At 39.4% G+C, this 27,282-nt stretch overlaps 1 protein-coding gene across 3 annotated transcripts in view; it reads right to left on the bottom strand.

The window, feature by feature from the left end:
- SKAP2 (src kinase associated phosphoprotein 2) overlaps positions 1–27,282 on the bottom strand; it is a 200,001-nt gene that overhangs the window by 148,971 nt on the left and 23,748 nt on the right. For all 3 annotated transcript variants that reach the window (XM_038766240.1, XM_038766248.1, XM_038766231.1), the window contains exons 2-4: positions 22,691–22,796; positions 22,149–22,174; positions 8,849–8,956 (exon numbers count right to left, since the gene is read on the bottom strand). In XM_038766240.1, coding sequence (XP_038622168.1) covers positions 8,849–8,956; positions 22,149–22,174; positions 22,691–22,796 — 240 coding nt within the window. The remainder of the gene's footprint in view (positions 1–8,848; positions 8,957–22,148; positions 22,175–22,690; positions 22,797–27,282) is intronic.

Genomic DNA, 27,282 nt, shown 5'->3' on the forward strand with positions numbered 1-27,282 from the left:
TCAAGTCCCCTAAGCTGAGAATCAGAGGCTTCCCTTCCTCTTTTTTAGGATGGAACACCAATTTACAAGGGTTGGGCCCATTTTGATTTAGACTACCTGGTTGCCAATCTTAATTTTAAAATATTTCCAGAGATTCACAACCTCCCTCAGACACCTGTGATCGTATTTAAATTTCTTAAAACGAAAAGGGTTTTCATTAGGTCTAGCCAAATCTCTTGGCTGAGGTTTGCGATCATATTCTTGTATTCTGAGCTACATGGAGAGAAGGAAGAACTGTGATGCCATGTTTCTTGAAATACTTTCCAAGTATTTGGATGGCTCTGAGACAACCTTCTGCAAGTTTCCTACTCTTCCCTCATTGATCTTATTTTCCATTTGTATTGCTCCTTGGCCTGGTTTCTCCATATAGCTCTTAAAATAAGGAGAACCAAACTAGACACAACAACTCCAAGAATGCAGTGCTGACTGTAATTAAAGGATTTACTTTCCAGGACTTGCATATCATGCTCATGTTAATATAGTAAATTCCAGTTTCATGACAGTTCTTTGCTCACACAAAATCAGGGAACCCATCATCACACTTTAAGCCTTATTGCCCTACTTGGGGCTAGGAGTCAGGACACTCAGGTTCTTGTTCCAGTTCTGTCTTCCCCTTGGCATTTAGCAGGCCACTCTTCTCCTAATCTTCAAAGCCCTTGTAAAAATCACAATTCCTCCAGGAGGCCTTCCCTGGTTTCTCTCTCCACATTACTGCCATTTCAAAGCTTGTGCATCCTCACCCCCTAATTATTTGTGTACTTGCCCCGCTCTCTCCCCTACTCTAGCACTTAGGAACAAATCTCTAAACTCCATTGCTTCCCCTATCTATAATTTATTTTATTGTTCATCTAATGTCTGCTTAAATTACAGGGTCCGAAAAGGTATGGACTGTGTCTACTAACTATACTGTACTTTGCCAAATGCTTAGCAGAGTGCTTTGCACACAGTAAGCGCTCAATAAATATTATTGATTGACTGACCTTGGGAAAGCCACCAATATCCCTAGGCCTCAGTTTCCACATATGTAAAATGGGGAGAAGGTAGATTGTGAACCCGGTGTGGGACACGGACTATGTCCAATCTTTTAACCTCGTATCTATCCTAGCAATTAGTATAGAGTGTATGCAATATTACCAATTGAATAAAAATAAATAGGAACTCTCTAATCCACATGCTTTCCTCACTCATTCCAATATAAACACACCTTGGTCCAATAGAAAATGGTAAAGGGGATGGTGCCCAGCACAAAGCATAGAAAATTTGGCATTGCGTATAAGTCCATGTCTTCCATCCATAGACTATGAATTGAGCAGTGAGAAAATTAAAATTGAATGCATTTATAACCAGAAAGGGTTACATCTACTCATAGGTGCCTCTTTCATCAACAAAATGTAACTAGCTCAAGGAAAAATTCCAGGAAGCCAACAAGTACAAAGCTCATTGCTCAATCCCTGGGAAGAAAAAGATGAATGAGTTTAAAGGAGAATGAGACTAACCTCTACTCTTAAAAAAAGCTTTAATGTCACACACAACAGATAAGACCTCAACATCTTTGAGGTCTCCTAATCAAGATATTCCTAATTCCACAAGGATCTTGAAAGGATGAAGAGGGAAGTTAATCCTGCCCATATTTTTATCTGGAGTAGGCAGCTGTTCAATTCTGATGGTTGAACTAGTCATGCAGTTGGAATCTTGGGACCCACTCACCCGACTCCTAAGAAGTTATCCAGCTGTGGCGGAAGCTGTAGAAAATGTTGAGAGTAAAGAGGAAGAGACTGGAGCATTGCTCAACACACAATCCCTAGCACTCTCCAGAATCTGGAGTAGAAAGAGGAAAAGCAGAAGAGATAGCAGTAACTTACCTCCTGCGGCTTCCTTCCTTTCTCCCCTAATGGTTACATGTGCTCCCTCCACTGCTCTCTATATCAATTTTTTTGCCTGAAATAGCTAAACAAATTTTATTCCAACCCTACCCAGCCCTGACTCTAGCTGAGCTCCAAGGGGCCCTGTACTACCAATAGGCCTCACTACTCCGGGGCTAGTACTGCACATATGCAGTTGGGTGTGTAATCATCCCTTTGGATTGTTGGAACTACAGAAAGCAGTGGGGCTTAGTGGAAAGAGCACGGGCTTCGGAGTCAGGAGTCGAGGGTTCGAATCCTGGCTCCGCCACTTGTCAGCTGTGTGACTTCAGGCAAGTCACTTAACTTCTCTGTGCCTCAGTTATCTCAACTGCAAAATGGGGATTAAGACTGTGAGCCCCATGTGGGACAACCTGATAACCTTGTATCTACCCCAGTGCTTAGAACAGTGCTTGGCACATAGTAGGCGCTTAACAAATACCATCATCATCATGATTAAGTTCCAAAGACTCTACATGCATTCAATTCGGCAACAGATAGAGACAATCCCTACCCAACAACGGGCTCACAGTCATTCATTCATTCATTCAATCATATTGAGTGCTTACTGTGCGCAGAGCACTGTACTAAGCACTTGGGAAGTACAAGTTGGCAACAGTCTAGAAGGCGGGGGGGAACATGACACTGCCTTAGTAGTCTCTGAGGGTTTAAAATGGCTACGGTCTGAGTCAAACCCAAACACAGCTTTGGAATGCTTTGACCAAACACTGCCTGCAAAGAAAAGCCTGTGTGCTAGCCTGCCTCACTTCCACGTGTCTATAGCAGCAGTCAATCAGTATTATCTACTGAGTGTCTACTGTGGACAAAGAATTGGACTAAGCACTTGGGAGGGTACAATAGAGTTAGCAGACATGATCCCTGCCCTGAAGGAGTTTACTGATGCTAAAGTATTACAATTATTTGAGACAGCATAGGCTAGTGTAAAGAACCCGCTCATTCTCTATACTGTAAACTCGTTGTGGGCAGGGAATGTGTCTGTTTACTCTTCTATTGTACTCTCTGAAGAGGTCAGTACAGTGCTCTGCACACAGTAAGCACTCAATAAATACAACAATGAATGAATGAGCCCTGGGAGTCAGAGGACCTGTGTTTGAATCCTGGGCTCTGCCAATTGCTTACTGTGTGACCTTGAGCAAGTCACTTAACTTCTCTGTGCCTCAGTTCTCCTGTTCTCCCTCCTATTTAAACTGTGAGCTCCACGGAGGGCAGGGACTGGGTCCAACCTAATTAACTTGTATCTACCCCAGCGCTTCAAACAGCAATTGACACATAGTAGGCACTTAAACAGAGAAGCAGTATGACCTAGTGGATAAAGCATGTGGCTGGGATTCAGAAGGTCTTGGGTTCTCTGCCACTTGCCTGCTGTGTGACCTTGGGCAAATCACTTCACTTCTCTGTGCCTCGATTACCTCATCTGTAAAATGATGATGAAAACTGTGAACCCCATGTGGTATATGGACTGTGTCCAAACCTATCTTGTATTTACCCCAGCATTTAGTTCAGTGCCTGGCACGTAGTAAGCACTTAAATACCATTTTTGAAAATTACCATAAATAAAACATTTTTAAAAAAATAGGAAGACTGTATTAGGTGAGTTAGCATTTAAGTAATGTTAGTTAAGACATGGAGAAGCAGCATGGCTCAATGGAAAGAGCACAGGCTTGGGAGTCAGAGGTCATGGGTTCAAATCCTGCCTCTGCCAATTGTCAGAGCAACTGGGCAAGTCACTTCACTTCTCTGGGCCTCAGTTCCCTCATCTGGAAAATGGGGATTAAGACTGTGAGCCCCACATGGGACCCCCTGATCACCCTGTATCCTCCCCAGCGCTTAGAACAGTGCTTTGCACATAGTAAGCACTTAACAAATGCCATCATTATATACAGAAGTGCCACGGAAGGCTGTGGGTATACACGAGTCTAGATGGCACAGAAGTGCTGAAGAGGCAGTTGGGGGTGGGAAAGGAGGCAGGGAAAGGGTATGTGCATAACCTAAGCAGCAGTTCTTTCAGATTGGGCAGGCAGAAACTCCCTCTGCAGCCCGCAAAGATCGCCCAGCTTCCACATAGGTCTGTGCAAAGCCACTATTTCCAGGACGGCTAAGCCTCCCAAACCACCCCCTGAAGAGCTGGGGTGAAAACGAGACAACTGTAGAACAGAAAGCTGTGTTCCCCACCCCACGGTGTACCCTCTTGGACCTGATGCAAGTAGGCAGACCCACCAAACTAAGATGAAAGCTATGGGGCTATTTGGCTACATCTGCCAGGAGTAAGGCACCCTAGTCATCACCTGCCTATTTTCCAGAGTCAACCTGGCCCTCCCGTCTGGTGAGTGAGCAAGCATTTACCTTCTTGACGTTTAGAATAGAATGTGCCTCCCCACTGGCCACGGAATACAGAATACAAGTAAAAAATAAAATGAAATGGAACTACAAAAATTTGAAAAAAGGAAATGAACCAAGCTTTCTAGTGTAAGTCAAAATGAACTCCCTATACGTGTGGTGGTTATTATTTCCAATACTACGGCACTTCAAGGATCCTATTTTTAAAGGGTTGAAACACTCTCAAGAGCAAAAAAAAATAATAATCACCTCACTAAAGAACTGTCAGTGGGTGTGAAACAAATTAATAAGTGACATACGTGAAGATACTAAGACTCAACTCTTGAAATAGAAAAATACCAACTTTCAATTCTTATACAGATGTAAGCTATAGAATTTGCTTAAATGTTGTGGTCAAAAAGTGAATGAATTTCTAAACCTGGAATATACAAACTTGACAACATTTTTCAATTTCCTATTCATTTTATATTCTATCTTCTACATCTGATGTTACTAGTATAAGCACTATTCAAATTCAAGTTCTTAAGTTTTTCATCCCCCAACTTTAAAGGCCTAGTGCTGCACTTCTTTGTGTAAAATGGTAATCTTGAAAGTTTTCTTTATTCTTCTGTACTACTAAGTTTTGAAGCTTTCTGATAGAGGATATTAGATTCTGCAATGATTACTTTCCATATTTTCAGTTTTCTTTTCGTCTTTGTATACTGTATTCTCAACCTAGAGAATTCAGATACTTATCCATGAAGTGATTGTGGTCTGGATTACCCCTGATTTGCAACCAATGCGTGCTGGGGTATTTTTGAATTGTCACTAACAGAAAGATTACATTTTTGTTTGCTGACTGAGTCCATTTACCTTAAATCATATGTTACGCACTGATAGACAGCTTATTCTTCTCATCATACACATTTTTTCAAAGTGCTTATTCTTCAATGGGAATTTTTTTAAGTTTTTGTTTTAAATCAGACTGAAACAGGAAAATTGAAAAGCCAAATAATTATCTACCACATCAACTATCCTAACCCCCAAATGTAACTGTCTTGACATTGCATATTACTATAGACTCTTTTTCAGGCTATTCAATTTTTAAAGACTAGGAGCATGCAATTCATCTGATCATCATCATCATCACAATTATTTATTAAGCACACTACAAATCACCCAGCATTCTACTGATGATTGACTTGGCTAATTTATGATGGCTTAAAGATTAACATCCAGAAATACTCACTCAGCCTCAATTTGGATTTACACTTAGTAAAGGTCTAGAGTTCTTCAGTAGTCTGCATATTAGAACAACTTGTTTTCTTGAAGTGTCTTCTAAAACACTTTAAAAAGATATTAAAATGACCAATGATTTCCTTACTAAATAGCGTTTTCAAGCGTAAATTCAAAAGTATTACTGCAACTGTTCGTTATAAATAAAATGCATTTTATTTTGAAAAGCATTATAGGTTGTTCTGTTCTCCCTCTTTGATGGTGAGCTCAAAATGTTCTGACAGAAAAAACTAATTCCAATACAGGGGTAATTAGGAAAATGAATCATAAAATGTAATTTTTTTTACTCCAAGCCATACAATAACTTGTCATTCTTCATGTTTCCACAAACTCGTCATCATGATAGACTTTTCTTCTTTTTTCGGGGGGAGGTGGTATTTTGTTTCTGTTTTACAGTGTGCTAGTCAAAAAAATCAATTATTATCTTAAGTCTTTTGTATAGAGAAGTAGCACACCTTTCAGGCAACTGGTATTAATGAGCAGACATGACTATAGAATCTCCATCTGTTTTTCTGACAAAGCCGTGGCTACCCCAGTCTCTCATTGAAATTCCATTAATCTACTGCACCAACGTCCAATGTGAAAATCAAAACTCCATCTAACCCTTTATCAGCTCACAATAACCTACAAGTGAACTCTGCCTGTTAGCATACAGCAAGTTATGATTTTGCTATCAATCAGGCTTTCAGCCAATAAAAAAGCAGGTTGGGGACTAAGTACTTGGCAGGGTTTGGTGGTTTTGTTTTTGTTTTCTGTTTTCATCCCCTTTCTGTTTCTGTAGGGTGTCTGGACCTTGTGAGCCAATGCATTATTCTCCTTTGCTCCGATTTAATTGCTACCAGCAATCAAGTCGAAGCATCACTGAAGTGTGCTTGAATTTCATTAGAAGATATAACTTATGCTACTTTCCTACAGTACCTAATAAACCATAAAGAAACCAAAACACATATGGCTTGAGGGAATAACTGGAAAATTAGGTAGCCATTTGGGAACTGAGTGAACTTTTGAACCAGAGGAACAGAGAAAAAGAAATATTAAAAGGAAAGACAGACTTAGAATGCACATAGAGATGTGCAGGTTTGACCTTTTCAGTACCTTGAAAATTACATTAGCATTATGAAAAATACATATCATGTTTAGAGTTTATAATCCATCAAAGTTTAGATACTTTGTTAGTGCCCACCATAAGGTAAAAGTCAAAAGGACAAAATAACAATCTGATTTGACAAAAGGCCTTTGGGTGACCTGTGCTAATTTAGTTATCCTTATTGTTAAATGCGTTATCTTGCCGGTAATTAATACATCATTAGACAGTGGTCACATGATGAAGGAAAATGATTCAGCAAGAGACACACTACAAATATAAAATGCTCTATAGAACGGAATTGTGTAGATATAGCAACATTTGAAGAATGGTAATGAAAATATTGAGTATTTCAAAAAATATTAAATAATGAAATCCTAGAAAACAGAATTTTGAGCTACAATTGTTTTAAATATTCAAATGAATGCATTTTAATTGGTACTTTTTAGAAATCCAAATATCCAAGCATAAAATTACACAAAAATAGCCCTCTTGTTTTTTTTGTTTTAGCCCACTAAAATATGTCATATATTCATTTTTATACAGCACCTTTATTATTCTGACATGATAGTTTGTACGTTAAAGGAAACAGTATTATAAATCCACACACAACTGCAATGCTTACCCAGTCGTATTAAAGTATTGTGGAATTTTTTGATCAGATATAGGCATATTCTAAGTTATATAGATCTCCGTATGTATAGGTTTTCCATTCAGTTCTAAACCAATATGTCCTGTTTGGAAATGAATTGTTTTTATCTAGCTTTAAGTTCTGTTATTTCATCAGTATATATACCTCCATAAGTGTTTGTCTATATGCAAAAACGTTTAATAAAAATGGACAGAAATAACTGACCCTGATAATTGTCATGTATCGCTTCACTTATATTTTACAATATACCATCAATGATTATTATAAGCTTCAATTTTTGAAATTATTTTCTAAAGAAGAGGTTAGATAAGGTAATCCTCTGTCTGTTAAAGGAAGGTGACTTAAAAGTAACATTTTCTTTAAATAGAAGTTTAATGTATGCCAAAATGTAGAACTCAACATAAAATAAATATGATTATTATTGCTACACATTGTGCAAAGTTCTGAGGATAAAGAGATGGTGTTATTCTGAATCAGTGGTTAGAATGTTTATCACTTACGCATGTACTTGACTTATCCCTGTTCTGCAATAGACATAATTTTATACCTCATAAAAGCAATTTATGTATCCAAAGGGAATAATCTGGATAACATAAAATGTGGAGTGCTCTGTTGCGGGAAGCATATTTTCATTCACCAATTGTATTCAGAGATGCAACTGCACAGTTTGATCATCTTATCACGGCCGACAGCATCATTCACTCCTATGTCTACTTGAAACTTTCAATGTCACAAATTAATATACAAGGCTAATTTATCGATATCTTCTTCATTTATAACTGTATCATTTATACGGTTTTAGACTATGTACACCTCATACAGTCTCTAACACAAAATGCACACTACGATGGCAAAACACATTTTGTAACTCAGAACATTCAGTACCTTCTGAGTTACGATGAAAATATTATCTGAAATTCAATAAACCGACAACTTCACTTAATTGTGTATTTAGTTATCGGATAATAAGGTTAATCGGTCCAACCACTTTGGAGAAGTTCAGTGACAAATCAGGAAAACGTATATACATATATATATATATTGTGTGGGTGTGTGTTTATATATATATGAATATATGAAAGCAGTAGTTTATGAAAGGAATCATTGCAAAAATAATTAATTTAATATTTTATGAACCCATTTCGCATGAAGTTCGTAGAAAAATATCAAGCCAATTGCTTCATTATTTATGAGATAAATAATACAGTAAGCCATTAAGCGACACAATAAAATTAAGCAAGAATCTGATAATGCTAAATTAACAATTTGTTACAGATTTGCTACTCATCTATCTAAAATATTTTCAAAAATGGTTTCCTAGGGAAAACCAGTGTGCACTTAAAAGTCTCAGTATACTTCTGGCACCACTAGAGAGAGCTCTTCAGTTCTTTAAAGGTCCTTACAAATGTAAAGAAAATTGTGCTGTTGTCGGTTGATGTTCATCTGTTTTCCAACAAATCCCATCCCACATTGTGACGGGGTTTTTTGCTTCATAGGAAACTGCCCAAAAGAAGTGTTCTGTGAAAACGGGTCACCTACCATCAGAGGGTGTTTCATCCTCTTTATCGTATCGGTCTGATGTCATTGAGAGATTATCCGGAGGCCCAGGAAAAGGATCATCACAGTCTTCTCCATCTTCTGTTTCACCTGTTGAAAAAGTAAGAAAAATGTCTTCTGCAGGGCCGTGATTTTTAAAAGGCTTCATTCAGACGTGAAATAATTAAGCTTTTCAATTGAATACAAAACTGTTATAGTCAAAGGTAGGATTCATGGACTAAATGAAGTCAGGATGCTGCTTTATTTTCATATTGAATGAATCCCAGGTAAATTAAGACAGGTAGAGGGAGCGCTACTATGGGATGCTCTAATTTCAGTATTATCGTGCAGATATCCCAAAGTGATAATAGGACTACATCTCTCCAAACCAGTAAAAATGAAGCAGGATGAAGTAGTGTGGGCTTAAATCAAGAAAATAGAAAACTTAGAGATTGGGGCAAACCTAAAACCCAGATACCATTTCTTTATCCAAAAGCTGCAAAATTCATGGGAAATTAAGTCATTTTATATATGCAAGTTTTCATGGGGTTCCAAAAATTCATCAGAAAAAGGTGATAAAAACTAAGCTACAGATGTCAGTGTTTCTTTCAGAAAGGTATTAAAAAAATTACCAGTGTAATTCAAGCAAATTATCCTTCAAATGACCAAGCACTTATGCTTTCTCTTTCTGTGAACTTACACAGTTTTCCATTTAATACCCAATTTTCAGTCTGTCAGAAGTTCACAATAAATGTAAGTAAATATTAGCATATTACTATTTCTAGTCCCTTTCCCTGGCTCAGTGGAAAAAGCCCACATTTGGAAGTGAGAGGTCATGGGTTCTAATCCCGACTCTGCCACTCATCAGCCATGTGACTTTGGGCAAATCACTTCACTTCTCTGGGCCTCAGTAAAATCTGTAAAATGGGGATGAAGACTGTGAGCCCCACGTGGGACAACCTGATCACCTTGTATCCTCCTCAGAGCTTAGAACAGTGCTTGGCACATAGTAAGTGCTTAACAAAAACTACCATTATTCCAGCGCTTAGAACAGTGCTTTGCACATAGTAAGTGCTTAACAAATACCATCATTATTATTATGATTATTATTATTATACTATAAGAATCCTATGTACTACAGAAATCATATTTTCCTTTATGTCCCTAAAAGCCAATTTTGGATCTTCCCTATATTTAAAGTCAGTCAGTGGAAGTCTGAAAATACATGTTTTAGTACATCAAAAATTAGGGCATACCACTGACAAAATCACATCCCCCAGCCCTAAAAAGATTTACCAATGACCTTCTTCCCAAATCTACTCCAACCTAATACTCCTCAACTTCTTAGCTGCCTTCCACACTGTGGACCACATCCTTCTTGAAATATGATCTTGGTTTCACTGACACTATCCTCTCCTGGTTCTCCTCTTATCACTCTGGCCACCCCTCTTCAGGCTCTTTCAATCAGTGATATTTAAGATTGTTTGGACAGGGAACATGCCTGCTAATTCTGTTTTATTGTACTCTCCCAAGCACTTCGTACAGTGCTCTGTACATAGTAAGTGCTCAATAAATAAAATTGATTGATTGAGCACTTACTGTGTGCCAAAAACTGCAATAAGTGTTTGGAAAAGTACAACACAGTTGATAGACACATTACCTGCCCACCAGGAGCTTAAAATTTAGAGGGGGAGGCAGATATTAAAATGAATTATGGATATGTACATAAGTGCTGTGGGAGAAGGTGGTGGGGTGTGGAAGGGAGATGTCGTGCTTAAAGCGCTTAGTACAGTGCAAGCGCTTAGTACAGGGCTCTGCACACTCAATAAATACAACTGAATGAATAAGGGTACATATACAAGTGTGTAAGGTGACAGAAGTGGGAGTAGGGGAGATGAGCGCTTAGTGAAAACCTCTTGGAGATGTGATTTTAGTAAGCTTTGAAGGCGGGAAGATTAGTGGTCTGTCATATATGAAGGAGGAGGGAGTTCCAGGACAGAGGGAGGACATGGGAGTGAGACATATGAGATTGAGATAAGACTAAAATGAGACTAAGCTGGTTGGTGTTAGAGGAGTGAAGTAAGTGGGTTGGTTTTAGTAGGAAATCAGCAAGGAAAGGGTGAGTTGATTGAGTACTTAAAGTCAATGATAGGCGTTTCCGTTTTTGGAGATAGATGGGCAACCCCTGGGGATTCTTGAGGAGTGGCGAGACACGGACTGAATTTTTTAAGAAAACTGATGCACACAGCAAAGTGGACTGAGGACTGGAGTGGGGAGACATGAGGCAGGGGGTTCAGCAAAGAGGCTGGTGCAGTAGTCAAGGTGGGATATGCTTGGATCAGCACAGCAGAAGTTTGGATGGAGAAGAAAGGGAGGATTTCAGCAATAGTGTGAAAGTACAACTGACAGAATTTGGTGATAGACTGAATATGTGGGTTGAATGAGAGGAATCAGGGTAATGCCAAGGTAACAGGCTTGGGAGACAGGGAGGGTAGTCTCATTACAGGGGTCCCTCAAGGCTCAGATCTGGGTCCCCTTCTGTACATCCACTCCCTTGGAGAATCCAACCACTCCCATGGTTTTAATCACCATCTCCCTACGCAGATGATTCCCAAATCGACCTCCCCAGCCCTGACCTCTCTTCTCTGTTGTCTCACACTTCCTCCTGCCTTCAAGACAGCCCTACCTGTATATCTCACTGATACTTCCAATTTAACATGTCCAAAACAGGACTCCTCATCTTCCTACCAAACCCTACCCGCCTCCTGTATTCCCCACCCCTGTAGACAATACCACTATCCTCCCTGTCTCACAAGTCTGCAACCTTGGCATTATCCTTGACTCATCTCTTTCATTCAATCCACAACAATCATTTTTCTTGAATGCTTACATGTTCAATATCACCAAATCCTGTCAATATTACCCTTATAGCAATCAATCAACTGTATTCATTGAGCACTTACTGTGGGCAGAGCACTGTACTGAGCGCTTGGGAGAGTACAATACAATAAACAGACACATTCTCTGCCCACAATGAGCTTACAGTCTAGAGGGAGAGACAGACATCAAGACATGTTTTGTTGTCTGTCTCTCCCTTCTAGACTGTGAGCCCGTTGTTGGGTAGGGACCGTCTCTATGTGTTGCCAACTTGTATTTCCCAATCGCTTAGAACAGTGCTCTGCACACAGTAAGCGCTCAATAAATAAGACTGAATGAATGAATAAATGAATAAATGACAGATATGTATATGAGTGCTGTGGAGCTGGGAAGGGGGGATGAATAAAGGGAGCAAATCAGGGGCTCCCTTACAGCAGTGTGTAAAGGAGGGAGGAAGGAGGAAAGGATGGGGACAGGGATACAACATTCATTCATTCATTCAATCATCTTTATTGAGCATCTACTGTGTGCAGAGCACTGTACTAAGCACTTGGGAAGTACAAGTTGGCAACATATAGAGATGGTCCCTACCCAACAGCGGGCTCACAGTCTAGAAGGGGGAGACAGACAACAAAACATATTAACGAAATAAAATAACAACAGGAAGGGGGCAGAGAGGATATGGGGCAACTCCACAGGGGAGAGACCCCAGCACTGAGTAGAAAGTTCTGTTGAGGTCCTGGCAGCGTGAGGAGAAGAAGAGCAGATGAGGAAAGCAGCCCGTCCACAGGGGGTGCATCACCTTCCACTCCCCTGCTGGGGAGTCCAGCTCTTCCACTTACCTGCCTCAGCCCTTGAGGCAATCAGGGGCAGCTCTGCCTCAGCGACCCCACCATCTCCACCTAATTCTCTGTGAAAGTAGGGAGAAAGTACCAAGGGAGGCGTCTCTTGTGTCCCAGGGACCCAATTCAAGCCACCTGCTCCTCCATAATAATAATAATAATAATAATAATAGCATTTATTAAGTGCTTACTATGTGCAAAGCACTGTTCTAAGCGCTGGGGAGGTTACAAGGTGATCAGGTTGTCCCACAGGGGGCTCACGGTCTTCATCCCCATTTTCCAGATGAGGGAACTGAGGCCCAGAGAAGTTAAGTGACTTGCCCAAAGCCACACAGCTGATAATTGGCAGAGTGGGGATTTGAACCCATGTCCTCTGACTCCAAAGCCTGGGCTCTTTCCACTGAGCCATGCTGCTTAATAACTGTGACATTTATCAAGTGTTTATTATATGCCAAGCACTGTTCTAAGCAATAGTGCAGATACTATATAACCGGGTCTGACATGGTCTCCATCCCATGTGGACCTCACAATCTAAGGGAAGCAGTGTGGCGTAGTGGATAGGGCACAGGCTTGGGAGTCAGGAGGTCATCATCATCATCATCAATCGTATTTATTGAGCGCTTACTGTGTGCAGAGCACTGTACTAAGCGCTTGGGAAGTACAAGTTGGCAACATATAGAGACAGTCCCTACCCAACAGTGGGCTCACAGTCTAAAAGGGGGAGACAGAGAACAAAACCAAACATACTAACAAAATAAAATAAATAGAATAGATATGTACAAGTAAAATAAATAAACAGAGTAATAAATACATACAAGCATATATACATATATACAGGACATGGGTTCTAATCCCATCTGTGCCACTTGTCTGCTGTGTGACCTTGGGCAGGTAACTTTACTTCTCTGTGCCTCAGTTCCCTCATCTGGAAAATGGGGATTGAGACTGTGAGCACCACGTGGGACAAGAACTGTGTCCAACCCGATTTGCTTGTATCCACCCAGTGCTTAGTACAGTGCGTGCCACATAGTAAGCGCTTAACAAATACCATAATTATTAAGGGGAAGGCAGAGAGGTATTTAATCCCCATATTTTACAGAAGAGGAACTGAGGTACGGAGCAGTGACATGCCCACGGTCAAACAGTAGGCAAGCAGAAGAGCAGTACTACAACTCAGGACTTCAACTCCCAGGCCCCTGCTCTTTCCACTACATCATACTAGTACTCTTTCTCCCTCGACCACTAGGGAGCTGTGGGGTTCCAGTGTGAGAGACCCTTGACCATGACCCTTGGGAGCCCTGGCAGCATGGAAGTGCAGGGGGTATGGCGAGTAGGGACTCATTTTACCCTGTTTGCAGACAGCCAGAGAAGCACTGGCATCTGATGTTGAAACCAAGACCCAGCAGGGACTGGGGCAGGGCAAGACAGCACAGCCTGGCTCCAGCCTGGTCTCACTTGGGCAGGGGGAGGCAGGGGAGAAGATGGGGAAGTGGGAGAAGCCACTGCCCACCCCACCACCCTGGAATGGCTCATCCAGAACTTTTTCTTTAGCCAGTCCTTCCCAGGATACTTTCAGCACTGGGTCTACCGTCCTGCTTCTGGCCCTCCCTCCTCAAATCTGACAATTACTCTCCCCGCCTTCAAAGCCTTACTGAAGTTACAACTGCTCCAAGAGGCCTTCCCAGACTAAACCCCACTTTTCCTCATCTCCCACTCCCTTCTCCGTCACCCTGACTTTCTTTTTCCCCACCTCCCATCCCCACAGCACTTATGTATATATTTGTAAAGTTATTCATTTGTACTGCTCTCTGTCTCACCTCTGTAGACTGTGAGCTCAATGTGGGCAAGAACTGTCACTGTTTACTGTTGTACTGTGCTTTTCCAAGTGCTTTGTACAGAGCTTTGCACACAGTAAGCACTTAAATGTGGTTGAATGAATGAATTCACTAAAGCACAGTAGCTGAGAACACAGGGAGACACTGTGATGGGAGGAGGACTGTATCTGACTGTACTGTATCTACCCCAGTTCTTGGCATAGTGCTTAGCACACAGCAAGAACTTATATGCCCCACTGATTTTATTATTTTTTATTATCTGGAAATAGCAATCTACCACTATGCCTTAGATTGTGAGCCCCACATGTGTCTTGTACCTACCCCAATGCTTAGTACAGTGCTTGGCATAGAGTAAGCGCCTAAACACCACAATTATTATGCACTGTGATGTTCTGGGGAATGCAACATGTCATTTGGATTTTTTTCCATGGAATGATTTAATACTTTCAAGCATTATTCATTGATCTTTCTGGGTTCTAACTGGGTGGCAAGTATAATCATTCTATTTCAAAGATGGAGAGAATACCCTAGTGTCTTGTAAAGAGGTGGCTAGATCTTAAAGGGACAGGGGAAAGCTAGCAAAAAGACTCTGACCCCTGATGTTATCTCCTGATCTCCATGCTGCCTCTGTTAGAAGGCCTGCACTGTTTCCTTGTACTATCAATAACAAGGCACTAGCAAAGAAGACTCCCCTCAGAAAAGGATCTCTGAACAACTATTTTGAAAGTTATTTCAAAAGAGTTTTCTGTAAGCAATGCATTGAAAATATAAATGCACTTTAAACATTAAAAACTCCATGGGAAAAAAGTTGGAGTATAAACATACATCAAAATATGACAAAATAGAACACACAGTGTTTATCTAAAGATATAGCTGTGACACCTAAAGTAAAGCATATATGTTGAAAGGATGATATTAAACATAATGGCCTGGATTAGGCCCATAAAACCAATCGAGTTGAAAGGGAATGGCAAAATATGTTTTATAATTTTTTTACATTAAAAGCAAGATCTCTTGAATTTATCACTCCGATAAAACTTCACTTCATCAAAATGACTTGCATAAAGCAGTAGAATAAATTTCATGACATATGGATTTTATAAAAGAAAGGGGAAAAGAATGTGCATTCACAGGAGACTCATCATATGGAAGACCTATATTTTTTAAGGTTCTGTGGTTCATATTTAAAAACGAAACTTAATCTTTAACTCGACCGGCTCTTTAAAATTGTGGTTCATGTGTAAGTTAAAAAGATCAGTGGGTTGAGTTTTCTGGCCGGCAGTTAATCATCTGGAAAAGCTCACATTTAGCTGTAACAGAGCAAATGTAAGAACACTTTTCTAGAATTAATTCTTTTTTGTGGAACTGACTCAGATGTTGGAGCACCTAAAGTCAATAGGCAAAGGAAAACTTCCTGTGCAATTTCTCAACTATAGAAATGCTAAGGGATAGGTGTTTTTCTTCAGGATCTCTTGATTCTTTATTGATGCCGCTAGTTACCACTTATCTTTATACCTTTATGATTTTGCTCTACTCTACTAAGATAAGCGGTAGCAAAAGGAATCATCCGCAGGGAGCCTTCAGTAAGTATTATATTGAGCAGAGGCTTCCCTGTTTTCCTTCTGCCTCACCTTTTCCCCACTTTCCAATCGCTTCCTCCCTGAAGACCAAGGATCTAGGTATGTACATCTATACTGGCAACAAAGTAAAATCTAAAAATTTAAAAAGGAAAATGTTCACCTTGCCTATTTATAATAGAAAACTGAACCAACTATGGGCATCAGGTAAAGGTACTCAGTGCAATTTAGAGGCGTAATTGAAAGCATTACAGCCTAATCAGATATCTACAAGAAAAAGCATGCTCAAATGAAATGTCTATAGAATCATTAGTTGGCAGCCATTCTATTACAATCACACATAATAGTCAGCGGTGCTGTAAGCCTGTGCCAATGACAACAGCATAAATTTTGCATCTCATTCTGGGGTCATAAAATTAATGATCAGTTTAAAAATACTTCTTTGTAAAAGTTATTGCACAAAGAAAAGACATGAATGTGTCCCTGTTATATACTTAAGAGGATAATTAGGAGGTTGTTGCTCATTAATACTGCTACTTGTTTCCCTAGAAATGCCTTTGATTTATCCTGCAACTTTGAAAAGTTTAATTAATGAATCAAAGTTAGCAGTTGAGACCCTGATCTGATTTTTTCTTTTCTGTAATCTCACCAGTAACATGGTCTAACATTAGTGTTTTAGATTTCCCACAGTAGCACATTTCCATAGGGAACATTTTTTAAGTTGGATTATTTGTGTTGAAATGACATTCATTTTGTTTGATATTTATTATCTTCTTCAACATCCAAGAGCATTTATTAGGCACCCGCACTCACAAGTCATTGTTTAGAGGACTAACAAAATACGTTAAACAGACATGGTCCCTGCCAACATAAATAAAAGTAAATGTAAACAATAATTTCCCTCTCACTTTGTGATGCATGATCCAATTTTTTCAGAGTAATCAATTATTAATCCAAACAGTGTACTGAGGAGAGAGAGAACTACTAATGCTGCTTTACAGATCTTGAAAAACTCAAGAGGGGCAAAATGGCATTCAAACAGATTAAATTTTAGCATTCTCAATTTGCCATCCTATACTCAGTCCACTTACCCAAGCTATCTCCCGGTTAAGCTAATCGACTGCTAAACAGAATGGACTTGGCATGTATGTCCTGTCGTGCTAAGACACTTTCTGTCATGCTAAAAATTTCAAACAGGGTCAAGTGCTGTTCGCTGTGTTTTATGAGAGATAGTCTACCCAATTTTGCAAGGATAGGGTTACCATAATTAAGCTATTCTTTTTAGTAACTCATTTTACTCTATGATCACTTATTTATGGCAGTACACTCAGATGTCAAAAGATAACTTTTTCTTCCAAATCTGTGAAGTAGAGCCAGTAAACCTCAGAATAGTGTCTCTCAAGTGCTGCCTTTGAAATCTACCCTTCTACAGCTGGGCCCCATATCACCCGGCACACTTACAGAATTTGTAACACGGTCTAGAGAAAAGGGCAGCAAGTAAATTGATCACCTAACTCAAGTTAAAGGGGCTGCAGTGGAAATGAAATAAAAGACAGCTCTCCAACTCCTACTCTGCTGCTGCTCTTGAGGGCTCCATTATGTCAAATTGAAATGAGTTTCTTTTTGCTGCTCCCTTCCCCCCACAGCGCTGTTATAAAGACCATTTATTCAGCCCAATAATAAACTTCAAAAATAAGACCCAATACATATACTATTTTACAAAACAGGAGAATGGGGAAAAATCGCCTTCTTAAACCTACATCCTTTAACTCCCTACTTCTGGCTAATATAACCAATTTCAATGTTGAGTTGACGAACAGCAGCAGTATGGTGATGATGATGATAGCACAGTGCCTATCACACTGTAAGCACTTAATACCATTAAATGATAATAATAAAGGTAGTAATTGTTAGGCACTCACTATGTGCCAAGCACTGTACTCAGCACTGGAGTATAGAAAATCGGATCAGATGGTCCCTATTCCATATAGAGCTCAGAGTCTAAGGGGGAGAATAAGTATTTAATCCCCATTTTACAGATGAGGAAACTGAGTCACAGAGAGGTTAAGTGGCATGCCCAAAGTTACACAGTAGGTAAGTCGCAGAGCCAGAATTAGAACCCGAGCTCTCTGATTATCAGGCCTATGCTCTTTGCACTAGGCCACAGTGCTTCCTCAGCAATCTGGGGGAAAGGGATGATAAAGAAAGTAAATTCCAAGAAAAGGGGCATTTCTTTGGTTGTGAGCATTAAAAGCAACTTCCAAAATTAAGTATTCTTAAAAAAACTCTGTAAAATATGTTTTTTATTGGACTTTGGATATATTTTCGAATATCTCTTTGAAATTAACCTCATATACATTAGTATACATATTTTACTAACCATTTACAATCTTGTTGAAAACAGAAAGGCAATTGCATTAGAACGCAACATTTTAAGTCATGCTTTTAAAACTACTATGTGTCTTCTACACAGGGTACCATGAAATAGAGAAAGCATCTAAATTGCACATGTTCTGAGAGCAATATACTCTGTACCTCCACATGCAGGAAATGAAGGTTTGATAGCTCCCATTTCCCTCTAGGCTGTAAACTCGTTTTTATTTTATGGTATTTGTTAAGCGCTTACTCTGTACCAAGCACTGTACTAACCACTGGGGTAGAGAGAAGTTAATCAAGTTGGATATAGTCCATATCCCACTTGGAGCTCACAGTCTTAATCTCCACTTTACAGACAAGGTAACTACAGCACAAAGAAGTTAAGTGACTAACTTAACTTACTGCACACAGTAAGCGCACACAGTAAGTGCACAATAAATACAACTGAATGAATGAATGAATAACTACCCCAAGGTCACACAGCAGTCAAGTGGCAGGGTGGAGATTAGAACCCAGGTCCTTCTGACTTTCAGACCTGTGGTCTACCCACTAGGCCATGTGGGCAGGGAACACATCTACTAACTCTGCTACACTGTACTCTCCCAAGTGCTTAGTGCAGTGTCCTCTACATAGTGAGTGCTCAATAAATACAACTGATTGATTGAACGAATGACTAAAAGGCAGATTGTCATTTCTGTGACTAAAGGGAATGTCTGAAATATCCAATATTACCTCTCTGGTAAACTAAAGAGTAGTACTAGGGATTTAGGTTCAAACCCTGATGAATAAATAAAATAGAAGTGAGTTTGAGAAATCGTAACTGACATCTATCACCCCTAGGGGAAGGTCTTTGTTAGCAAAACTTTTCAATAGGGCCTGGAAGGGGATTCAAATCGGGATTTTTTTCTCAAAACAGAGTATTCAAGAGAAGCTAATATTCTGTCTGCTTCTAGCTGAGCCTCCACTCCTTCCCTACAAATTTTATAAAAACAAATGCAAATGACAAGGAGCATCAAGCTTCAAAGGCCCAACATATTTTCAAATAACCATTCTCAGCCCACATTAAAAACCACTTGTTTTTACCTTAGTAAAAGAATATTAGTCAAAATATTGATCCAATTATCACTCAGACTGGAACTACGAAACCTGGAAGTACTTTCAGCCAATTCCAGAGTGTGAATTGGTTTGATACCTTCAATTACAATAAATACCTTATTACAATACAAATGACCACTCAGCTAGAAGGAATCCCTATCTGGAGTATTTTTAAAGTATTTCTAATTAGAAGGATTAGGTCCATCCATTGTATTTGACTTATTTTAATGAAAAGATGTAAACCGAAGCAAACCAAAACACTGGAATGCTAGTAGCGCAGAGAAAGTAGGACAAATGACAGGTGCTGCCTCATGTCACTTCACAGTGACTCCCTACTGACCCATTTGAGAATTAGCAGAGATGACATCCAAAAGAGAACTCTGTCCAGATCCTTCTGGAGTAGAGCTGCAATATAAAAATTTGTCAGGAGATGGTTGGAAGAATGGGCCGAAAAAGCAGCTTTGTATACAGACTACAGATCTTCTCTAATCACCTTTGCAGTTCTTAAATCTGCACAGATTTTTCAGATAATAAAAAGTACTTACTTCTCATTTAATTTTAAAATAAATTACAGAGAGGATGTGTGTAGGGGAGGGGGGTGAGGGATTTGTGTTGGTACAAAATTACTTATGTTTCCCATAAAGGCAATACATTAAGTTTATCTTAAGACTTTAACCATTCATGCCTTAACATATGCCATTAATGATCAGTTTTATGAACTGAATAGTGTCGTACTATAAATGCAACTGGCTACGAAAAAGCAATTATGGACTAATCAACTTCAAACATCTGTAAATTCAGCATTTTTAGATCACATCATCCTAGGCTCGTGTCCTTACTTTTTAACCAATACAAACTTCGGCTTTTTAATACCATCTGAATTATCCCAATTTCAAAAATCAGAATACCAAAATAGAGAGCTCCAGTTATCGCTAAAGTGACAAACACTAGATACCATCATTCTTTTTTAATTGAATGCAGTAATATCAGTATGACTTTACTCTGGAATGGACACCTACATTGCACGTTAAAAATAAGTTTGGAATGCACAAAGTTTAGACACATGTAAGGTAAAAGACCTAAGACACTGTTCAGCACCGAAGCAGAGGCAGAGTTGGGCAAAGAACCCTCTTAAATTTTTAACATAAATGTAATTTAGAGGGGAAATTAATCTCCTACTCTTACAAAAGATTTAGTAGTACCATAAATATACCATAGAGTAAATTTTACTAACTGCTTTAAAGGAATATTACCTTTAAAATGAACTTTTTTGCTTTAAGTATGAGTCCTCCTGAAGTTTCAAAAGTAGTGCTCATGTGTATAAATACTATGCAAGCCTTAAGTACACAGAGGCAATTCATTTAAAATTCATAAATTAATTTTTAGGCTTAAACAAAATCCAGAATAAAACTAACTTTATTTTGAGAGGAGTTGGTGGCAATAATGAATATAAATGAAAAAGCAATATAAGTATAAATTCCAAATAAAGAGATGAAACAGATTATGGAAAACACAAGTTATCTTTGCCTGAAATATAATCCACGCTTCTTTCAATTCAAAGGAGATGAAACTGTGGTTTCAGTTTAACTATGTTTTGCTCAAGGTTTACAGAGGTGAATTGTTAGTTTATTGAAACTGTCAGTACCCTCTCACTTTATCAGCTGGCACAGATATTCATTACACTGTGATATCTGCTGTCCTCAGTTAGAAGGTGCCAAGCTTTTTTTTTTCTTTCAACCTAGAGTCCAGCTTCACATAGACTTTTTTGACCTCACACTGTGACCCTCATACCAGCATCCACAGGCTACAGGTCATGACCTCATGAATTAGCATCATGGAAGTAAAGGCTATTCCAGGTTTAGTTACAGAACACTGTAGAAACAGTAAACTCCTTAGCCTCTAAGCTGGTTTTTTACTTGACTGAGCAACTTATTCAGAATTCTGGGTTCCCAGAGTGCAAGTTATTTCAAATCACGTGAGCTTTTATTATGGGGTTAGACTGTCTTAACAGACTATGCAAATTATCATTTTGGACATTTATTCATATCAAAATCTAATTTTTTTCACAAACAAGCTTATCAAAAATGAAAAGCTTATGAGAATTGTCGAACAAGGATATACTGTTTCACCTATGCATTTTTTAAAATGTGTACATGACTTTGGTTTTCAAATAGGAAAAAAAACTCCCAATGGACATCTGGCTGCAGGAAAAACCACGATCCTCGGAGCCTTCCGGTTCCCTAGTTGTCACCACACTGTACGGTGCTTTGCCTATTTGTAGATCACAGTAGTTGCTACAAAATGCAAGCAACTCTCAGGACAGTACTGTGTGTTTGTTATACAAGTTGCTTCATTGTGCTATTTTATTTGTAGCAAACATGAATTCCTATTATCTCACTCTACATCCCTTACAAAAGACTTTCTGGAAAGTATTTAGAATATAGTATTCAACCATGGTCTACAAGAGTTCTTCACAAGAATCCCCAAGCACAGAAAAGATCCTGCATAGGCTTTTCAATTCTTTTCTCAGCAGGGGGAGCCAGTACCCTCATCCTTGAAGGACTATCAGTGTAATGTCAGGATATTTTAAATTCTGAATTTTCTGCTATTAAAACACGAAGGTTGATTACATTGCCAAACTGAAAGCCTCTGCAGGGAGAATATTTTTGATGAGTCAGAAAATGACTTTTTTAAAATTTACCTTTTTCCTGGAATTCTTGGGAGTAACTGAAAAATAAACAAAAGCACACTTAAAACATTTGAAAACTGAAAAATGTATAAAGCATCATGGCCTTGAACTATTAAAAATATTAAAAAGATACTTTTAAAATCATCAAACACTATATCTATGAGTTTCAGCAGATATACTTTTTCAAATGCACTGTGAATCTGTGCAAGTCAAAATCCAAAATTTATCTTGCTATGTCAACATCTTTACCCCCAAAATATCACAAATATACAATGAAGTTACAAGACAAGTTATATTTGAATTTTACTAAAAGAACTTAAAAGGACTTTATTTTCTATACATTCAAGAACACAAAACCTCTGAATTAAGACATTTCAATTTTTTTGTTATAACTGTTGCTGGAAATATCTTGGTGTATAAAAGAATACTAAGACAATTATTAAAAAGATAATAATTTTCATCCTTAGTAATCATATTACTTGTTAAAATACTTAATCTACAGCCTAATTACAAAGTTGTTTCTAAGTGAAATTAATAGGAGTAAGATTACTTACGTAAGCTTTACATCTTTTATCTTCTTAATCAAGTATTCTTTCTTTTCTTTTGCTTTCTTGGATAAATTTTCTCCTCTCAGAGTATCACCTATGAATATTTCAAGGTCTAAACCATGAAATGTAGAAAACAGAATATAAATTAGAAGAATCACTCCCTGAAAAAAAAAGGTTATAGCAATTGTTTTTGGTTATAAGAACTGATAGCTGTACACTTTAGTACACCGCCTAACAGGTGAAATATATTTCAATGACTAAATTGGATAAATCTATTCTCTACCGCTAATAAAATGTGCACACTTCTTTTTTGCTGAACACAGCAAATGCTGTTTTGATATTTGGCATCACTAAACTAGGAAGAAGAACACAAGTTTCAATAAACTCTAATGCTTTGTGAAATATATTTTCTCACCTACGGCACACAGATAAAACCAAGTAACAAACGTTTCTGCTTGTAATACTGTCATCTCATTTTATAAATTCCCTTATAATATTATGAATTACTATGTTATATCTGAGTAATATATGTATCCCTTAAATAGAGCCAGATTTTTCCCCCTCTCTATACTGCTTCCAGGTCCCTTTCAGTTTTGATCGCATATGTGCTCTAATACCAGAACTCTTTCTTCCCTATGCCAACCAATATTTAAATTTCCCCAACAATACTCCCTCTGCCTCTACCCCAAAAACAAAGTTACTGGCTGAATTAAATATTTTGGGAGTCCTACCTTGTCCTAATATGTTTCTACCTTCTCATTATCATCTGGATGCATATGAAAAAAGAGGAAGAGGAAAGTGCAAGTGGCCAAAAAAATAAGCATTTGGCTACTCAATTCACTTCTTTGCACCCCTGCTATTAAAATACTGATATTTTATTTTGTTGTCTAGTGATTAGTGTGGCTAAATCAAAGTAATCCATCATATTTTCTTTTTCCTTATAAATTATTTTGCTTTGAAAAAGTACTAAAAGAAGGTGCCCCAAGAGCCACGGTGATTCTACAGCTGCTCAAAAATGGTATTCAAAATATCTCAAATGTTCCCATCAACTCAGTTAACACCTTAAAATTGCAATGTTGATCACAACAGCAACGGGCATCAAGCAACTATTGATTCTAATTTTATGAGTCCCTTGTATAGATGAAAAATTATGATTACAGTTACTAAGCAGGACACCTAACTGAAAGTGAAGCTGATCCTGGAAACCACAAATACTTGCACACAACTACAGAAGGGTCTTTATGCAACAATCGTACAAAAACTTTAAATGCACATTTCATACTGGAACTGTTTTTAAAACTACTTTGGAGTCTTAAAAAATCGCTCTGACAGGACTGCTGTATTTAAAAGTAAAATAAACAAGTTAACAACTGACCAAGAAACTATGAAATTCCAAGGCTTGTGTTCAACTCGGTTTACCTTTATTTTCAATTTTACATTTTAAAACTGGCTTCAATACATGAATTTACACTAGAAGACAGATCCGTGGATCGGAACAGAGAATTTTAAAACTCCAGCAAATTCCATTTCAGGAAAGTCCCTGATCACTGTCTTTTAAAAAAAAATTCCTTTAGTTAACCCACCAAAGTGGTGCACTGAGAATGGAAGCTTGATTTTGAGTCTCATTCCTATTGTTTCTTGAGGCTGAATTCAATATATGGAAGAAGCTCTTACACAATGGCATGTGGATAGACTGCTTAATGTTACTTTCCCTTCGATGTGTGGCTTTAATTTCCCCTTCGTCGAGTATTTAATTGCCTATTTTACATTTTCATTATACAAGTTTAAACCAACAGGATCTCTACTCTGCAACTCCTAAAGCAATGACAGGACAAATTACAGCCAAAAAGTTATTTGCTTAAAAAAAAAAAACCCGCACCTCAGTGCTACAACAAACCAGGAGATGCTATAACAAGCCAGGAGAATTTAGGCACTGCAGTGTTAAATTTACACTTTATCCGCTAAAATCTCAGGACATCTTGGCTTTTTATTGCTATCAGTGACATGAAGTGAAGTAAAGCATTGATTCTTCAAATAGACATACAGTTACTGTGGTGGCAGCTCGAAGGGGGAATTGGAAAAAGAATTTAAGAAAGAATGTTAAGTGCGGGCTGTTTTCAGGGGTTAGGAGGAAGGGAGTTTCCCCTGCAGGTTTTCTTTGACGCTGGTTAATTAATTCAAAATTGAAGTAGATATAACCATGGTTTCCGAGTTTGCTTAACTTCCCTAGCATTTGATGACACATAATAATAATAATAATAATAATAATCCCTCCGGACTTGTGTTTTGATCCAAACGGGGGTAGCAGCCCATACACATAAGTCCTGAGCCGCCTATATTCAATGTTGCTCGATCCTTGCATTTCCTTAGGATTTATGCTTCCCACTCCAGGACCGTTATCCGTATGGGGAAGAGGCCTAGGCATTTTCATTATACAAGAGTAAACCAACAGGATCTCTACTTTGCATCTCCTGCAGCAAGAACAGGACAAATTACAACCAAAAAGTTATTTGCTTAAAAAAAAACCCACACTTCGGTGCTATAACAAACCAGGAGATGCTCTATCAAGCCAGGAGAATTTAGGAAGCTGCAATGTTGAATTTACACTTTATCCGCTGGGATTTGTGTGATCGGGAAGACACGGTGAAGAAAACGCTTAACCCGACCTGATGCGTGTATGTGTGTCCCCCAACTCCCTCGTTGCAAAGCCCGGTTGCACTGCTGCAACCTCCTTCTAACCCAGGCCTTTCCTGACAAATGGGCTTGGATCTGCTGGCATTGTGCTTGAGCTGGGGGTAATATTTCAAAAGCGGGCAATAAACGTCTGGGACCGATCGAGCGCTTGCTGCCTGGTTGGGGAAGAAGAGTTGCAGCTTTTCTCCGGGCTCTAAAATTGCATTGGCAGCTTTTCTCCGGGCTCTAAAATTGCATTGGCAGCTTTTCGCCGGGCTCTAAACTAGCATTTGCAGCTTTTCACCGGGCTCTAAACTAGCATTTGCAGCTTTTCGCCGGGCTCTAAACTAGCATTTGCAGCTTTTTGCCGGGCCCTAAAACAGCAATCTCATCCTCTGCAAGGAGCAAGGGTGTTAGCCCTCTCCACTCGGAAGCCACTCAAAAAGAACCGGATTCACCAAGCCTGTGGTCCCTCCCTCCGGGCATCCTTTGGTCGTACTGATGGACCGCGTGCAAAGCGCTGCGCTAAACGCTCGGGAGAGCAGACTGGAACCACAAATGGGCACATCCCTGCCCGCGATTTTATTTTGTTAGTATGTTTGGTTTTGTTCTCTGTCTCCCCCCTTTTAGACTGTGAGCCCACTGTTGGGTAGGGACTGTCTCTATGTGTTGCCAATTTGTACTTCCCAAGCGCTTAGTACAGTGCTCTGCACATAGTAAGCGCTCAATAAATACGATTGATGATGATGAGCTCACTTTCTGATCCAAGTGGCTCGGGGTCTGGTGCAAATCCGGTTCTTAAGAACCCCAGGCTGGTGACAAAAGAAGCACTGTAGCCCACTCCTTTCTCTTCGGTTTGTGGGGGGCAGTGTGTGTGTGTGTGTGTGTGTGTCTTTGTGTTTGTGTGTCTGTGATTGAGGAGGGAGGGAAGAGACCTCTCCCACAAGAACCCCGGGCTGCTACAGGGCAACCAAAAGACCCTGTGTTTAGGACATAATTATAAGAGAAAATGCACGAATATCCCGCGCCGAAATAGGCGTGGGGGCGGTGGGGAAACTGAGGCTGGTTAGGGTGGAGGGCGCGGTGCAATAGCTGGATTTCTCTTTATCAATCAATCGTATTTATTGAGCGCTTACTGTGTGCAGAGCACTGTACTAAGCGCTTGGGAAGTACAAGTTGGCAACATATAGAGACAGTCTTTACCCTCTATTCTATTTATTTTATTTTGTTAGTATGTTTGGTTTTGTTCTCTGTCTCCCCCTTTTAGACTGTGAGCCCACTGCTGGGTAGGGACCGTCTCTATACGTTGCCAGCTTGTACTTCCCAAGCGCTTAGTACAGTGCTCTGCACACAGTAAGCGCTCAATAAATACGATTGATGATGATTGATGATAAACCGTGCAAACCCTAGGTCTCGACCCGAAAGGAAAACCCAAAACCACCCATCAGACATGCGTTTGCTGTTATCACTCATTCAATCGTGTTTATTGGGCGCTTACCGTGTGCAGAGCACTGTACTAAACGCTTGGAAAGTACAATTCGGCGACAGATAGGGACGGTCGCTAGCCAACAACAAGCTCGCTTTCTAGAAAGGGGAGACGGCAACAAAGTAGACGTTGTCGTGCACTCTCCCCAGCGCTTAGTACAGAGTGTTGCACACGGTAAGCGCTCAATAAGTACCTTTAATCATGGTAATCTACCGATAATCGAAATGCAAAGATCGTCCAGGGGGAAGTGAACGGCGCCTTTTGTTGCAAGCGCCGTGCAGGGCGCTGCGTGTTTTGCTCCTTGGATTTGCAAGGGTCGAAAGCTTGATGCAATTGCAAAATTGTACTAGGGGAAGGGGAGGAAAAGAGGGGGCTTTTGGAGCCGAGAAAGTGGGAATCAGGAGTCCTGATTCCCATCCAGCTCGGGCAATTCCCCCAT

This window comes from Tachyglossus aculeatus, chromosome 2, assembly GCF_015852505.1.
Source record: "Tachyglossus aculeatus isolate mTacAcu1 chromosome 2, mTacAcu1.pri, whole genome shotgun sequence".
Classification (NCBI taxonomy): Eukaryota; Metazoa; Chordata; class Mammalia; order Monotremata; family Tachyglossidae; genus Tachyglossus; species Tachyglossus aculeatus.